The 16822-nt window shown below is 35.3% G+C and overlaps 1 protein-coding gene across 5 annotated transcripts in view; it reads left to right on the top strand.

Moving 5' to 3' along the window:
• Positions 1–16822, top strand: part of LRP1B (LDL receptor related protein 1B) — a 622229-nt gene that overhangs the window by 545864 nt on the left and 59543 nt on the right. For all 5 annotated transcript variants that reach the window (XM_064435270.1, XM_064435269.1, XM_064435266.1 and 2 more), the window contains exons 64-71: positions 1025–1141; positions 1310–1429; positions 3744–3863; positions 9416–9532; positions 14455–14561; positions 15233–15362; positions 16123–16229; positions 16546–16678. In XM_064435270.1, the coding sequence (XP_064291340.1) occupies positions 1025–1141; positions 1310–1429; positions 3744–3863; positions 9416–9532; positions 14455–14561; positions 15233–15362; positions 16123–16229; positions 16546–16678 (951 nt within the window). The remainder of the gene's footprint in view (positions 1–1024; positions 1142–1309; positions 1430–3743; positions 3864–9415; positions 9533–14454; positions 14562–15232; positions 15363–16122; positions 16230–16545; positions 16679–16822) is intronic.

The raw sequence follows: 16822 nt of genomic DNA, 5'->3' as shown, positions 1-16822 counted from the left end.
GGCCCAAGCCAAATAGAACACTTTATAAATAAGTTTAGGAAGAGGATTTTTGCGGGCACTTTAGTTTGCAGCACTACTTTATCTTCTTTGGTCTCTGAGTCTTTTAAGAGCTTTGGAAAATCATACATGTTTTTCATCTTTCAAACCTTTACTTCATCCCGGTTACGTTTTCGCTAAAGATTTTAATTTTGAAGTTCTGGGATTCTTTGCACGAACACAAAGTTCTGACAGTTTTATTTGGCTTTTTTTTTTTTTTTCCTGTGTAATAATAATGTGGGATTCTAATTTCATTTGCTTGTGTTTTGTTGCAATTGTAGGCATTTAGATACACATTCTTCAGTGCAGTTTTCTGAGCAGTAACAATATTCTCCCTGTCGTCCTTGCCATCCTTCCTTAAGCTTATACTTGAAAAAAAATGCTCTGTGTGTTCTACAATCTTCTGGTTAATTAACAGTTAATTTGATTTTTTTTTTGGTATTGAAATCCCTCACCCCTATTTTTTACAATTTTATAATTAGTTCTCTTCTCCTGCTGCAAAGGCCTCTGAAGCAAATGTTACCATATGTAATCATTCTACATAAGTTTTTATTTTAAGTTACTCTATGCATATATATAATATTACTATAGAGGTACATAATTGCTCATTATTTCTAATGACAGTGGCTGGAGAAGGAACAATTCCTTTCTTGGGAAATAGAATTACAGTGGGATAGGGAATTTCTTAAAAGCAGACTTGAGCATTTAGGTCTCTGTTGAGCCTTTGGTAAGCTTCAGCCTGCAGGGGGTTTTCACTCTGTGTCATTAGCACTGTAACTAGAGCTGCACAAATTAAAGATATAAGACTTTGAAATTAGTCTTGCAATCATATGTGTACCCTTTAATTACTAATGTCTACTCAGATTGAGATTATAAAGGAAATACAAGTTTATAGGTATTTTGGATTAGTCCACAGGGTAAGAACAGCAATAGTGAGACTTTAACCATTGCTCTGGTAGTATTCATAAGCAGTTTTGTCTTTTCCCAGCTGAATTCAGATGTCAGCCAGGACGTTTCCAGTGTGGAACTGGGCTTTGTGCTCTCCCAGCCTTTATCTGTGATGGAGAGAACGACTGTGGGGACAATTCTGATGAACTGAACTGTGGTAGGTGCTTGTATGCACTGCAGGCTTCAGAAACAGGCCAAATTTCTTTAAATGTCATGTTTCACACTGTCAACAAAAGGCATTTTTCTTCATCCACCTTTGAAACTTTGAATCTCTTCAACTTGTAATCATTTTAATTTGTTCTTTTTGTTTTCTTTTAATTTACAGACACACACGTGTGTCTGTCAGGGCAATTCAAGTGCACAAAGAACCAGAAGTGTATCCCAATAAACCTGAGATGCAATGGCCAGGATGACTGTGGTGATGAAGAAGATGAAAGAGACTGTCGTAAGTTTTGCTTAGAGAATTTTGCTCAGTAGCTGGTTTTAAGCAGGGAACTGGAGTAAAGCACTGTAAATGTCCTCTATCTAAAACAATTTGAGAATGTGCAAACAGTTAATTCACAGGACTGGTGAGCAATGCTTCATATACAGAAGAGCAAACTAAAATGCCATTTATTAACTCCAATTTGAAGTCATTGTAAATAAGAGAGAGGTATAAACATATAAAATTTCAGGCATTTAATTGGGTTTTTGACTGAGGTTGAAACACGTATTTGACTCTGAAAAACCTCACAAATGACTCATCTTCTTGAGGCTTTCATCTGCCATGCCTTGCAGCAATACATTTCAGTGGAAAAAGATGTTTTTCAGAATCTTTTGTTGGAAAAGCTGTAGATCCAAAGCTCCTTCTACATTCTTTTTATTTCATTGATTATTTTTACCTTTTCTGTTCCACTGTCTCTGGGGATTTCATGAATTTATCTATGTAACTGGATTTCCATTTGCTCAGCTTTTATGCAACTTACTTTTCACACATTTATTTTCACTTTACATTTCTTAGACATAAGTGGAGAAAATATGTTTAGATTTATAATGGAAATTTGTTGAATAAGTTTGTGTCTGATCATTTTGTAACAAAGATGATGGGGCTGCCTTGAAATGTAGCTCTGTCTTTTATTGATTTCACTGCTCAGATCTGCTGCTGATCTGAGCTGCTTGTTCCAGATCAGCTTTCTCAAGGTTTGCATGTGCTGCATTTCTGCAAAAAGCAAATCCTTCTCCAAGGGGAGAAGGGCTGCTAAGGACAGAAAGGCTTTGTGGATGGTCATGTTTAGTGGCTGTCTTCCAAACTGCTCAGGACAGATGTAAATACAAGTTTTGCAGAAATCTCTTTGTGTTGGTTTACATGTTGGGTTTCTTTAAAAACTGATTAAGTAGGATCAGGAAAGCTCCTGTGAAAGATAAGGGAGATTATTTTTTTTTCCCTTGGAAAGAACTGCACATGGTACATGGAAGGCTCCCAAAAACCTTGAGGTGTAGCTGGCAGAAGTTAAATCAGAGCAGCAGAGTCTAAGGCTCAGGAGCTGTGAGTTCATGTTGACTTGGGCTCCTGGCACAGACAGGTAACAGGTGAGATTCTCTCTCACTCTAATGTCACCAGTCTGGGATCCATAAAATACTTTTGTTTTTTTAGCTCTGCCACTGTTCTGTTTTGCTTACCAGGTGAATTTTTCATAGTCACATTTCATACTGAATTCTTTCCAAATGTACAATGGAGGCCATTGTGTGTCCTTCTTGTGAAGCACTGTGAAATCCCCTGGTGATGTGTCCAAGCTGAGGATCAGAATTATTTGTTGTGGTACAGTTAGGAACATACCCAAGTCTATGGAAATGTGACATTGAATGAAATAATACACCAACTTTTAGCAAACCTAAAGTTTTTCACGTTGCCAAACCTGAGGAACAAGAATGATAATATCAGAGAATAAACTGTTTTTCAACAGGGGTAGGAAAGTTTTTTGAAGCACTAGAAAATTCCTTAGGTGAAGGTGAGACATACATTAATGTGCGAAAACCTTATCAAACATTTCCTGGTTTTACCCTGTGGTCAATTCAGTTCAAAATTATTTAGAGTCCATATCTCTAAAGAACATCTAGAATCACATGTGTGCTCTGAGGATCTGTTTTGTTTTTAAATGGCTGTTCTAAGGTTAATGCAGCTAAACTATAACTTAGACCATCCTTAAAGAACAGGCTGAAAGCTCAGCTGCATCTTTGCATCTTTTTCTTGCTGCAGGATTCATTCAAAAATTGTTGTTCCAAGCTGATAAAGTGAAATATTTGTCAAACTTTTCTCAACATTTGCCCAATTTAACAGAACACAGAATTTCACAAAAATCATGCATAATTTTGATTCTGTTTTTGATCAAAGCATCCAGAGCTGCCTCAGTCTTATAAACTGACTCTCAGAATTTATAACTGGCATTTTAGAAAGGTAAGGTAAAAAACTTGCCTGATTTTTGCTAAAGTGGTTTGATTCTATCAATAGTAAGTCTGTTTGCTGTTAAAAGAATATCACAATAGACATTTTGTTCATTACATTTGTTTTACCTTAATGTTTATATAAAATAATATATAAGAAAACGACAAAACTATAAGCAGTATAAACCTGAATTTTTTTTTTTTCTTACAGATATATAAATTGTGCTAGCAATACCCAATTTCTGATTCTTGAATCCTTAATTTTTTTTTCTTTGAGATGCATATTGTAAATATTAGCAGAAATTTCTAATTTTGACCTGGAATTCTTTTATTTAAAGCTGAAAACAGTTGTTCTCCAGACCACTTCCAGTGCAAAACAACCAAACACTGCATTTCCAAGCTGTGGGTGTGTGATGAGGACCCAGATTGTGCAGATGGGTCAGATGAAGCAAACTGTGGTGAGTATGCCAGTGATTCTGCTGCACATCTGTTGCTGTGGCTTTAAATTGTTTTAGCAAAAGGAAATAATCATACCACATTTCATATCCTCTTTCAGTGTTTGGTAATACCTATCTGAAACCTCTCTGGCTCATCCAGTTCTTACTGAATGGCAATCTTTGTATGAGCACTTCATAAAATTCCTATTGTACCACTTATTTATTGGCAGGAGCTGCAAATGAGGCTTTCATTTGGCATTTAGAGTCATGGAAGTGTCACAGAATGTAGTGGCTGTCATAGGATAAGGTGATATTCTTTATTTTTCTCACAGTGTTAACCAGTTTCTATCAGTTCAGCCTGCACTTAATTGCTGCTGAAGTTCATAAGTAGGGAAAATAGTGAAAATACAATAATTTGCAAATCCTGGTAGTTAAGACTGATGGTATAGAAAGGTTCAGAGCAGTTTCTAACTTGACATAGCTGTGTGAGCTCCAGGGAGTTATGACTCAGCTCTTATTGTTGTAATTAGAGAAAATAATAAATATAAATGTTCTGCCTGGGAAATGGATTACAGACAATCAGAGGCAGAGTAATGGATCAGTACTGCTGGAAAATCCCTGAAGATGTGTGTCAGTGCAAGACACACACTGACCATGTGCAGAAACACTTGTGAAACTTCCAAGACTGGTCTATAAAGAAAAATACAGAAAAATGGTCTGAGGTGGAGGAGAACAAGACAAATATGGAACATTTAAAGCTGTCTCCATTATTCATCCACACATCAGTGAATGGTTTGATGAAACACCTGTGTCTGGACAGGTTTATCTCTGGAACAACAGAGTAACAAAACTACAGGCTGCAGTCAAGGACAAAGCACTAAGCTGCTTTTTCATGGATGTGTTTTAAATAATTGACACATGAGCATATATAAAAAATGCTGAAGATGGCAAATATGGCTGGGAAATTGAACTTTCTCAACACTGGAAATCCAAGACCATTGTTTGAATTGCCAGGATGGGGAAAATAATTACTCCTGTCAACTGGTGAGAAGTTTACAGTGCAAGGAATCATTTGTCTTGAAGAAACAGTGAATGAAAAGGAGATGAAGCTTCACATCCATGTCTGGGCTGTTATTGAAGCAGCCCTGCACTGCTCACTTTCTGATCTACATCACAGCCACTTTCTCCTCCACCATTCCACATCACCTGCATCTCCAGCATGCTGTGGCTTTCCAATTGGGACAGCATTCCAAGCTTCCAAACTGTGGATTCACATTTTGGCCAACCTGTGCACACCCAACTGATGTGGCACAAATGGTCATAATATCCTCGAGTCACAATTTTATTTTTTTTAAGAGAAAAATAAATAATACTGACAGTAAATAGGAAAAAATGTGTTTAGAATTAAGTACTTCACTCTGAGCCATCATTTTACAATAGATAGAATAAAAATCACTCATATGACTAAAAAGTATAGAGAAGAAATTTGAGACTGTGTGCAGTCCCAAGCTCAAAAGCTTCTTTAAATCACAACATTTAAATCAGACCTTTAAATCACCTCCAGCTGGAGGTGTTGGTTCATATCTGAGATTCACCTTGACTTTTGTCCTGTCTCTGGCAGAAATATGTGAGCAAAGCAGGTCCATACTGAAACCTCCCTGGGATACCCTTCCATCCTCTAACAACTGGAGAATCAGAGATACTGTCAGTCAAATATGTCTCTGTGTACAATAATTCATCATCGATTTCACTTTTTTTGCCTTTGTGAAGTTTTCACAACATGCTGCAGTGAGGTGTCCCACAGCTTAACCACACACTTTACTGAAAAAACACCCACATCTTTATTTTTAATCTCCTGGCTGCATACACTGCTCTTGGGTTTTGTGTTGGAGGAAACAGAATAATTTATCCATAGTCACAATCTCTGTGCCAAACACAGTTTGAGTACACATGGAACAGCTAAGCCTTGACAAGAACAGGGTGTGTTTAATCACATTTTGAAGTTTTCCATATTTTTTAACATTTGAAAATATGGTTAAGTGACCTTACAATGGCAGTAGTTTCAACACAATTTGCTCTTCTACATTTTATTTTTCAAGTTAAAGATTGTTATTTTTATATACAAAGTTTGATAGAATTAAATTCTATGAAGTATATGAATGAGTATAAAAAGGATTTACATATGTTGCTATAACACTAATTTGTTATTGTTTGGAGTTCAATTCTAAAATGTCTGCAATGCAAAACTTGTGTACAAGAATCTCTTTTTGCTTGAGTGCTGCATGGCCATATGTATTTTGCTTAGTCAACTTCTGCTGCTGTGTGTTATTGGAAATATTGCATTGAGTACGTTTCTAGAAGCAGTGTAAATGTCTTTATTCTTCTGTGGTTGTTTTCCAACTCAGACAGTTGAGGCAGAATCAGGAAATTGGGTTTCTTTAGGAGTGTCTGGTGTTTCTCAGAGAACAGGAGGTGGAGTTCATTGGTGCTAACTGTCCAGGCAATTAAAGAAAGCCTTTAGATTATGCTAGTCCTTGCTCACAACTTTGGTACTTTACATCAAAATGGACCAGTTTGAGTTAGAATCTGAAGAAAGCTGTGTGTGGTCTTGAAAAATGATTTTATAATATTCTTTAAAGGTTATGTGTGTTTCAGGTCTTTATTTCCCTGATGTGTCAACACTGGCATGACTGCTTTCTTCCTTCTCACTTTTTAAATATTGATTTTATTTTTAGCTGTGAAAGTAAAAAAGTAGGCTTTTTTCTTGAAGATAAAGGATAATTTCTTTGAGGCACTTGGAGGATGCATTATATAATCTTGAACTTCCTTCAACAGGCTTATAATTTCCTGTCTCCAGCATGGGTGACAGCCTGCCAAGCTCTAGGACAGCCAGCTGATCATGGATCAAAAGCAAATTCATTTTAGTTTTGAATTTTTTTCCCAGTCAGACACACACACACATACACAAATGCACACTCATGAAAATATATGGATTTAAAATCCCAAAGAGCAATGCATACAATTAGTGGTTTCATTCATAGGGATTGGTATCTGAATGAAAATGTGTTTAGGGTACAGATGGGCTTTTTTGCCTTGTTTTGTTTTTGTTTCCCTGTTTCAGCCTTCATCCCATTTTCCTCATGATCATTTAGAAGCATTTCTAGAATGAAATCCTAGTTCAGTTCAGCACAAAAACGTGAATCCAACTCTGCAGCAGCTCCCTCAGGTCACACAAATTTCTAAGGAAGGGCTGTGCCTGTTACAGCAGATCATTCAATCTCTTAATGACAACTTGAAGAGAGCAATATGAAAATGGAATTATCACTGCTTGCTCCTTTGCACCGTTTCTAGCTGAACTTTCACACTTTAAGGGGGTCTTATTTTAAGAAAAATGAGAAAGCAATTTAGTGTTGAAGGCAGAGATGACAAAAAGAGCGTGGGCCCCCATGTGCTTTTCATGGTTGCACAATTCCCAATAATGAAGGTCTTGCACTGTTTTATTTGAGGTGAACGAATGCATCGTTCTCAAAGATCAGATAATTGTTACACAACTTTCCCAAATTTTCCTCTTTGCTATGTCCTATCTCTGGTATCCCAATCTTTCCCTCAGTTCTCAATAAAGCAAAGAAAGAAATACAAGGCAAGCAAATCTGGTTTGTAAGACATTGTCAGCTGTTAGAGATCAGAGGAAAAATAAAGTTTTCAGATTTAAGAAGGGAGAACCTTACAAAAATGCAAAATATTTTGTATTAAAAGAATTTATTTATTTTTGATAGGAATCAAGTATGAAGAGAAAGATTAACATTCAAGTAGCAATTAGAGGTTAAGGTTGGATAAATTAAAGAAATCTACATTTTGTTCACATGCTTAGAAAAGGAAATGCTACAAAATGGATTTAGCATGCTTGAGAACTAAATAATTCTTTATGAAGAGTAAGGAAAGATATAGTTCATGTTGGGGTAACTGAAATGAATGGGTGTCATCTCTGGCTTCTGTGTATTACTGATTACATCTTGGTATTTCTACTGAATGTGGAGGGATAAATAGAATATGTATATGTTGCTGTGATGTTATCTGTCATTAGTGCGACAGTTCATTTTGTGGGCAGGTACTCTAGTGGGAGATTGCAGACTTTACTGGAAGTATTTTAATAAACATAGGATGGATTTCAGGTTTGAAACTTTATCCTTTGCAGAGCTACAGAATGAAAATGCAAGGGTGTCATAAGTTTGGTGGGAATATTTTAATGTTTTGTAATGTTACATATTTTTAATTGTTTACCAGTGCAAGTATTTGAAATGTTATGATGCAAGTATCATAGACTTTAATATTAAAAAAATGTTATGGAAAAAAACATACTTTGGGAGAAAACTTATTGCAATTGTGACATTGCAATAAGAACAAGGAGAACAAGAAACAAGCACAAAAGGCAGAATTGCAGTGACCAGATTTTTGAGTGCACACAACTGAGCTGCAACACCAGTCTTGGTACTCAAATGTAGTTTTATCAGTCTGGTTCCAGAGCCACACCTAAAACAAAAGTGAAAATGCAACATTTGGCCCCTAGCATGAAATTAGCACCTCTGATTTGTGGTTCAGCAGCAGAGGAATCAGGTGCTTGAAGCTGCTGTTTGTCAGTCATTACCACCCCAGGGGTTGCCATGAGAGCAGAGTGAAGCTGCTCTGACAAGTTTTGACTTTTCCCAACATAAATTTAGACATTTTCTAGTGCAATATCACAGTGACATGTAATTTTAAATATGTCATTGAAGCTTTTACAAAGCAAATTCTTTTTTTCCCCTCCCCCAATGAAAATGTCACTGATAACTTTTTAATTTACTTCATTTCATCTCAGTCCTTAGAAGCTGAACAAATTATTCAAGAGTTGCTCACAGAACACACAGAGGCAGCTCCTTCCTGCTGGAGGAGTTCAAGGTGTTCATGTATCTCTAAAGGCTTCTAATGCTTCTCTGTAAATAGAAAAGCTCATTGAAAATATAGAACCTGAATGAAATGAGGAAATGTCCCTCAGGTCAGCACCACAGGCTTTGTAATGTTTTACCTCATATGAGCAACATCCAATCCAATCCATCAGTAGGTAAAAATTGAAATCAAAGTGCAAAATTTCTGTTCTAAATTATTTTATGCAAAAATAACTTTTGAGAAATACATATTTTATACATTTTTCAAATCAGTATTTAGTGGTTTACTGTGATCTGATCTTTTTTGGGGCAATCTTACAGATATATTCAAGGAAAAGTGAATTCAGTTCCTGAGATTCAGTGTAATAATACCCTCTCTTGTGACCCTTTCTGAATTTTATATTTTTTAACTATATATGACACTTTATACACTGCATATTTTAAATTAATCAAATTTAAGATTCATGTGTGAATGTATAAATAGAAGTTTAAAGAATGTTATGAGAAATAAATTATTTGTGAAAGGAAAACTTCAAATATTATGGCTGCTTGTCCTTATATGTATCCAGTAACTTTATAATGCATTTAGTGGGAGTCTTTCTCATTTTGACTCTTTGTTTGCAATGCTGTAATTATACTCCCTAATTACAGATAAAAAAACTTGTGGACCTCATGAGTTCCAGTGCAAAAACAACAACTGCATTCCAGATCACTGGAGATGTGACAGCCAGAATGATTGTGGAGATAATTCTGATGAAGAAAACTGTAGTAAGTAATTTTACCTTGGTCCATGTTAGAACAGAGTCAGATTAGCAACGTGCAAGAGGAAACTTTTGAATTTTGATAAAACAAAGGTGTATATTTTCATTCAACACCCTCTGATGTGCTGAAAATCAGCTGACCACAACTGAAAATGTCCCTTGCTGTAATTCTCCAATTCTGTTCACTCTTATAAGGAGCTGTATCAGCTATGAAAAAATGCCTGACCCACAACTGCTCAATAATCTGGTGAATTAAAAATAAATATTACAATTAGTTTATCTTTATCAGTTAGTCACATATCAAATTTCTTATCTTTAAAGAAGAATCATAAACACTGTTCAGAAGTGAATAAACATTTGTAACAAGAAATTTTGATCAAACACTGCCATTATATTCATTGTATTCTTGAGATGATTTGCCGTGTTTCATATGGAGAAGTCAATTTCTGTAGTATTTAATTGCATTGAGAAGTAGATGTGGTTATTCAAAGTAGCTCAGTTACCCAGTTCTCTCCTACCCATGAGGAACCTGAAGGCCTAATAAATCTCTGTAATACCACTTTCAAGGAGTTAATTTCCATCTGCCTCTCAGGAGGAAATGAAAAATTTGTAATAATTTTATCTAATAATTATTGTCTTTATAAAATATTTCAAGAGAGACATTCCCAAAATAGTTCTGAAGTGCCTTCTCTTGACAATTGCTCTGTTTTTTCCTTTTTACTCATAAATGAGGAAAGTTCATATCTTTTTCTTGCACATAACCTTGAATACACATTCCTGATTGTATACCATGAGTGTATATTTAGTATCTTCAAGGTAATGATCTAAAAAGATGGATAAATTAGGCATTCTAATGCTGAGTGAATGCTGCTGCCCTTTTCTCCAGTCCAAGATGTGGTGTCCATGGGTACAGGGTGGCTCATTCAGCTTGGGAGGTTCAAGTGGATTTCTCTGCCTGGTAATTACTCCCTGCACTTGAAAATTGTTGTGAGTTTTATTACTGCAAGCAGCAGTGCTGTGGTTTTCATATGCAAGTGTTACATAAAAAAGCAAAAATGTGGTGAGGCTCAGTAATCACTCAGAGCCTTTTCTTGTTATACCCCGGGGGGGTGGCACACAAAAGCTTTCTTAGATTTGTGGCAGATTTTACTTAGGAATTGATATTAGTGTCAGTTTTCTGTACTGCAAGTAGCAAGAAAATATTTTATGTTTTTGTTCTCATGTAGAAATCAAATAGAGACTGATAGTTCTGCTGTGGTGATGTTAATCTACAGGACTGGGCAGTTTGTTGAACATTTGAAAAAAATGAAAAAAAAAAATCTTCCACAAAATGTTGTTGCTGTTGGCAAAATAAGTGCTGAGTATTGTGTTTGGAATTAGCCATGTGTATGATCCAGCAGTAACAATACTCTTCCTTAAAGATCAGATCATCACACTACAAAGTGATATTTAAAAGTTCAAATAATGAGAGAAATAATCTGGAGCTTCTAAGAAAAAAAGAAAACCATGGCATTAGCCAACTTTGTGTCCATATTAGTAGCTAAGTTAAAAATTCAGTTCTTGATTGTTCTCTAAACTTAAAGATAAAGAAATTTGTAATAAATTGTAATGGATGGAATTAGTGAGTTGACAGTATTCAGGTAAAAAAGGTGTTAGGGTTTTTTAAAATTTACTTTTGCTTGTCATATGCATAATGAAATTCTAGCTATAGATTCTACTGTTTATATTAAACACAGTAGGCTGGCATAGTTTTAAAATCCAAAATCTTGGAAGCACTGGGACAGTACATAACATTCAGCTGTTTGAAATAGTTGCATAAAATTTTTATAGAGCATCAAGCCACTTACAGAATAAAGCATAATGAAACAAATATATATGAAATTAGAACTTCAAAAGCATTTGACAAAATAAGTTACATTGCACAGTGAGATAAATTGTTCATGGCATCCATGAATATAATATAGAAAGGGCTGTCAGAGAACTATATCAGAAAATGAGTTGTTTCTCAAGAATGTGGAATGAATCAACTGAATTACAGAAATTCAGCTCAAGCATTTGCACTTTTCTCTGTAGTTTCTTCACATGCAAGAAATTCACTCTTCTGGTCATATCAAAACAAAGTCTTAAAGGGCTTAAATGATACAACACTAATCATTTTTCACACCCATTCAGGTTTTATTTTTTTTAACATCCGAATCCCTTGTTAACAAATGCTTATCACTTTACCTCTGAACAGTGTTTATGATTCTTTTTCAGAGATAAGAAATGTGATATGTAACTAACTGATAAAGATAAACTAATTGTAATATTTATTTTTAATTCACCAGATTATTAAGCAGTGGGAGGTCAGGCATTTTTTCATAGCTGATACAGCTCCTATAAGTGCGTTTGTCATTCTTTGTCTTAGAGTCTATTGTTTTTTTATTTCTATTTGGACACTGAAATAAGAATTTTTAGCTTGGATATTGGTACATAAAAGGTCCACAATAAGAAATGTAGGATACCTTGCTAACTCTTCTGAGGTAATATCTGTCTGAAGGGAGAATTTGCTTTCAGATTTGTATTTTTAAAAACAAATTACCGCAAAGATAGTGTTTGCTCTTTCAGGAAAGTCCAAAAAAGGAAAATTCCATAGGAATGAATCTTATTCTATCTATCTAACCTAAAAAGAAGGCACCAGTATTTTTTTTTAATTTAATGTAGTTAAAGAAAATTTAAGATACTGCAGCCATTGAAGCAAAGGAAGCACAATAATGTTCTAGCAAGACGTGAATTCAATCAGTGTAAAAATATTTATGCTGCTACAAGTTCTTCCTAATGCTCTTTTGTTGCTTCTACACGTTGCCAAGAAAACAAATTAGTTAATTTTGTCCTAGGATAAGTTTATATCTCAAATGCTTTTCTCGGGAAGGAGTTTCAGTGTTTTGGTAAAGCAGAAGCTAAAGAATGCTGTCCTTCATGGGTTATACAGAAGTCAATTAATGCTTGTTCCTTTAATGTTGTTTTGTATTAATAATTATTCCTTTCTAACAATCTGAGCTCTTATGGAAAAAGTACTTTTCTGTGTTCATACGTAAATCACAGAGCTGGATCCCAGCAGCAGAAAAAATATTTCTGGCAAGCAGAGAATTGAGTACTTAGCTCTTTGTGTACGTTTTTTCCAGTATCAAATCTCTGCTTATAAATAATTTATTAGTAGTATAGAAAAATTATTTGCTTGAATTTTTCCAATGAATATAGAAACATGACAATTTTTTTTTTTTACTTGTGAATTACTTTTCCCACAAATTATTTCCTTTATATATTTTATCATATCATTAAATTCTCCTTCTTGGCTTGTTGAAAACAAAAAGAATCAAACGTCAGGGATTTGCTAGAGCTTACACTTGGAAAAAAAATTTGAGGTAGTGTGCATATAATCTGAGTCCACATAAATGCCAACCTTTGATTTGCTGAAATATAACATTTCTGGAGAACTGATGCAATTCCTGTAAATGTGCTTTTAAAATTATTTTCCTACAACTTCAAAATTAAAATTTGTTCCTGCATGAAAAATGAAATTTCTCTTAAAGAATTTCAAACAGAGTAATTTTGAGTCTTTTTATGAAGTAATGAGTGGAAAAAAGGTAGTGGAAAAGTTGGTTAAAACTACGTCTTTCCTGGAATAGTTTTTGATTTTTATAAATCCTGGGGGGAAAAAACTCCACCAAAAACAAAAAACAAAACACTTGAAGTCAAGTTTGTTACATCCATGTGACTCATGTGTGGTATAGTCTCATGCTGGTATTTACCAAATTTTTCTCAGTTTGAGGCCTTTACTTTTGTGTTTGCTTTTACCACTTTGGTAGATTTTAGAAAAGCATTCATGCTTGCACCTTCCATAACTCACTAAAGAGCCCTTCAGGATTTCTCAATTTACTGCTGTCTATTCCTGCTTCCATTGCTGCTCTTTGCTCTGTCTCTCCTCTTTTTTCCCCCCCCCCATTCTTCCTTTGGTTCAGTCACTGTCATTTGCTGTTTCCCATCTCTCTGCTAAAAAGGTTTTACTAATTAATCCTTATTCTTGGTTTTATAATGCATTGTTTCCTGTGGTGGAAATAATCCCACCAATAATCTTTGCTTTTAAAGTCCTTTTTTTCCCCAAGCCCTCTGACTGGCAGATCTAAATTGCATATAGAGACTTGCTGACCATCTCCTAAATCCCCAATACCTTTTACCTTTGCTTAGTCTGATGCTCCAGCATCCAAAAAATATCTTTTGGAGTGGTTCTCATTCTCAGGAGGAAAACACATGATGTTCTCCTGTGGGTCTCCTCCCCAGAGGGCCCCCTTGCCAATGTTTCTGCGTCAGCAGTAGTGAAAAATTTTATTTGAAACACCAAATTTTGTGTTCCATTTGCTGTTTCCCTGAATGGTGAGCACGGGGGAAGCTGACTCTTGGCACACACACTCTAAAAGATATGTGATAAATGATGTGCTACTGTGTGATGGAAAGTCAGAAATCTGCTTAGTTCCAATTTCATTGGATATTGACATGCAAAATGTTTTTCTGGCCTCTGGTGCATATCTCACAAACCCTGTAATGACGTACATGTGTAGAAATTCATAAAATATATATATATACTCAACATCATGTTATTTTGCAAAGAAATTTAGTAGAACCCAAATGTATGAAAGAAATGGAAGTATTTTCATTACTATCTTACTGTATGTAAATGAAATTTAGTTAAAAGATATTGTGGAATAAAATTTCACAGAAAATCACTCCTTATCATTTGCAAGCTAATTGTTTTGAGTTTTTCATATTTATTATTTGGGGGATATTTATATTTATTTATATCTATTGATTGGGGGATTTGTATTTATTTATATTTATTGATTTAAAGGAAATGCTAATAAACCTAGTGGTTTTTTTCTTTTCTTTCTTCAGAGCCTCAAACATGCACTTTGAAAGACTTTCCTTGTGCAAATGGAGACTGTGTTTCAGCAAGATTCTGGTGTGATGGAGACTATGACTGTGCAGATGGCTCAGATGAGGTAGGCATCTTCCAGAAAAAGTATTTCTTCAGAGAATTAGTAGTTTAAAATTGTTGGAGAATGGATTCCTGCAGAGAAATTTTCTAAAAGGCAGCAGAGGGAACGCTACACAATGAATCCCTGTATGCAAATTTCATTACTGAATTAAAACCAAACCTCGTGATGTAATTATTCCTTAAATAAAGAGAACATACAAATAAATCAAATAAAGTTGAAGAGTATTCTACATTTTCTTGTCCCAGCAGTTATCTGAACCTCTTCCCATCACATAAATACTTTGTGTCCTGATTGGGAAACCATTCTTTTTACACACAGCACTGGTTTGGTTTGAGAGATTTTTTTGAGAGAGCAATGAAGACTGTTTTGTATCAGAAGCTCACTGGATAATACTTCACTGGTTTTCTTGGTTTTGGTTTTTTTGGGGTTTTTTTCCCTTTTTTCCTTTCTCTTTTCCTGTCAATACTGGACCTCAGGTGTTTCCAGCTATTTAGAGGGTGTGAGCCACCATTTTGGATCATATCCACAAATATATTTCATCTCACAAGACTTTAATTACTACATATTTCATAACATGGAGGATCATGGGCTGTAATTTCTGTCACCAGCTGCATATTTACCAATGTTTAATATAAACTCTTGATCTTGTTTATTGGTTGTTTCTTTGGTACCAGAGGTATTGTGAAACAGGCTGCTCTAGGGATCAGTTCCAGTGCTCCAATGGTCAGTGCATCTCAGCAAAATGGAAATGTGATGGTCACGAGGACTGCAAACTTGGGGATGATGAGAAAAACTGTGAACCAGGTATTGTTTTAAGTAATTCTGAATTATAAAATGAAGTCAGGAATGAATCAGAGTGAAGGAAGAATATAAATTATCAAATCAAGATTTCTTGGGTACTACTACTAGTGAGAAAGTGCAAAAAACCTGAAACTTTACCTTTTGAGTTTGCATCATTGTCTCTTCCTACTGGTGTTTTGAAAATCCTACTTATGTACAACTCTGCAGTGTGAAGCCTGTTGGGGCATAGGTATTTAATTATTTTGTATTGTAATTTGATAATAAATACTCAACATATAAAATTCTGCTCTGAAAATGTCAGTAAATCTTGACATGTTCTGACATGTTTTGTTTTGTGGTCTTCATTCTCGGTTTAATAGTCCTTACTCAAAGATTTTGTATACTAAATTGTTGGGGATTTTTTTTTTGTTTTGTTTTGTTTGTTTTTTCATTTAGCTAAACTCTAAGACCATTTTAAGGAATGCAATTTAAAAAATATACTCATTCTATGAATATATGCATTTGTATAGTTGCCTTTGTTACCAAGCATAAGGAGAAAATAAAATTAAATTTCTAAATGAAAAAACACAAATACCTTTTCACTATCATTATGCTATTTATTTAAGATGCCACAATTCAGATTTGTCAATTTGATTTATTGTAATTCCTGAAAGTGCTTAGACACAAGTTGGTTCATTATTAACCAGAAGGAAACTTTAAATTAAAAATTAATTTATTCATAAATTGTCTTTTTCTTAATGCTAAAATATGTGTTTGTAACCAGCATCTCCAACCTGCTCTTCAAGTGAGTACGTGTGTACAAGTGGAGGCTGCATTTCAGCATCCTTGAAATGCAACGGGGAGCTGGACTGTGCTGATGGATCTGATGAGGTACCTGACAGATTTCTGGTCATTTGTTTCTTCTTCCTGATATTTTTTTTGGAAAATTTTTAGGTCTCAAAATAATTGAAAAGGCAAATAGGGTTTTCTTGCATCCTTTGAGTGCTGTCAGATAACTTAGCCCCATGGTTGTATGTTTCTGTGCCCTGTGGGCAGGTTTTGGAGTGCAGAAATTTGTTTTCTCAAAGTCAACCCCCAAGCGTGGCTCTGGGGTGGTTTCCATCAGGAACTGCTCCCTCCTGGCAGCATGGACGAGTTGCTGCTGCTGCCATTGATTAATGCCTAGCTGGTGTCTGTGTTCCCTCAGATGGATTGTGTGACAGAATGCAGAGAAGATCAGTTCCGGTGCAGGAACAAGGCCTACTGTATCCCTGTGCGATGGCTGTGTGATGGGATCCACGACTGTGTGGATGGCAGCGATGAAGAAAACTGTGACCAAGGCAAGAGACACCTCTCTAAAAACATTTATTGGGCTTTATGAGCACACACAAGTTAGTGGTACCATGGCCATTCTGAGTGGAGAAAGGAAAGTTCTGTGACCTCTCCTGACAAAGGCAGTAGAGCAGCTTCACAAGTGGTCTGCA

The sequence above is a fragment of the Passer domesticus genome, chromosome 10 (assembly GCF_036417665.1).
Source record: "Passer domesticus isolate bPasDom1 chromosome 10, bPasDom1.hap1, whole genome shotgun sequence".
In the NCBI taxonomy this organism is placed as follows: domain Eukaryota; kingdom Metazoa; phylum Chordata; class Aves; order Passeriformes; family Passeridae; genus Passer; species Passer domesticus.
This window is presented reverse-complemented; position numbering and strand designations above follow the sequence as displayed.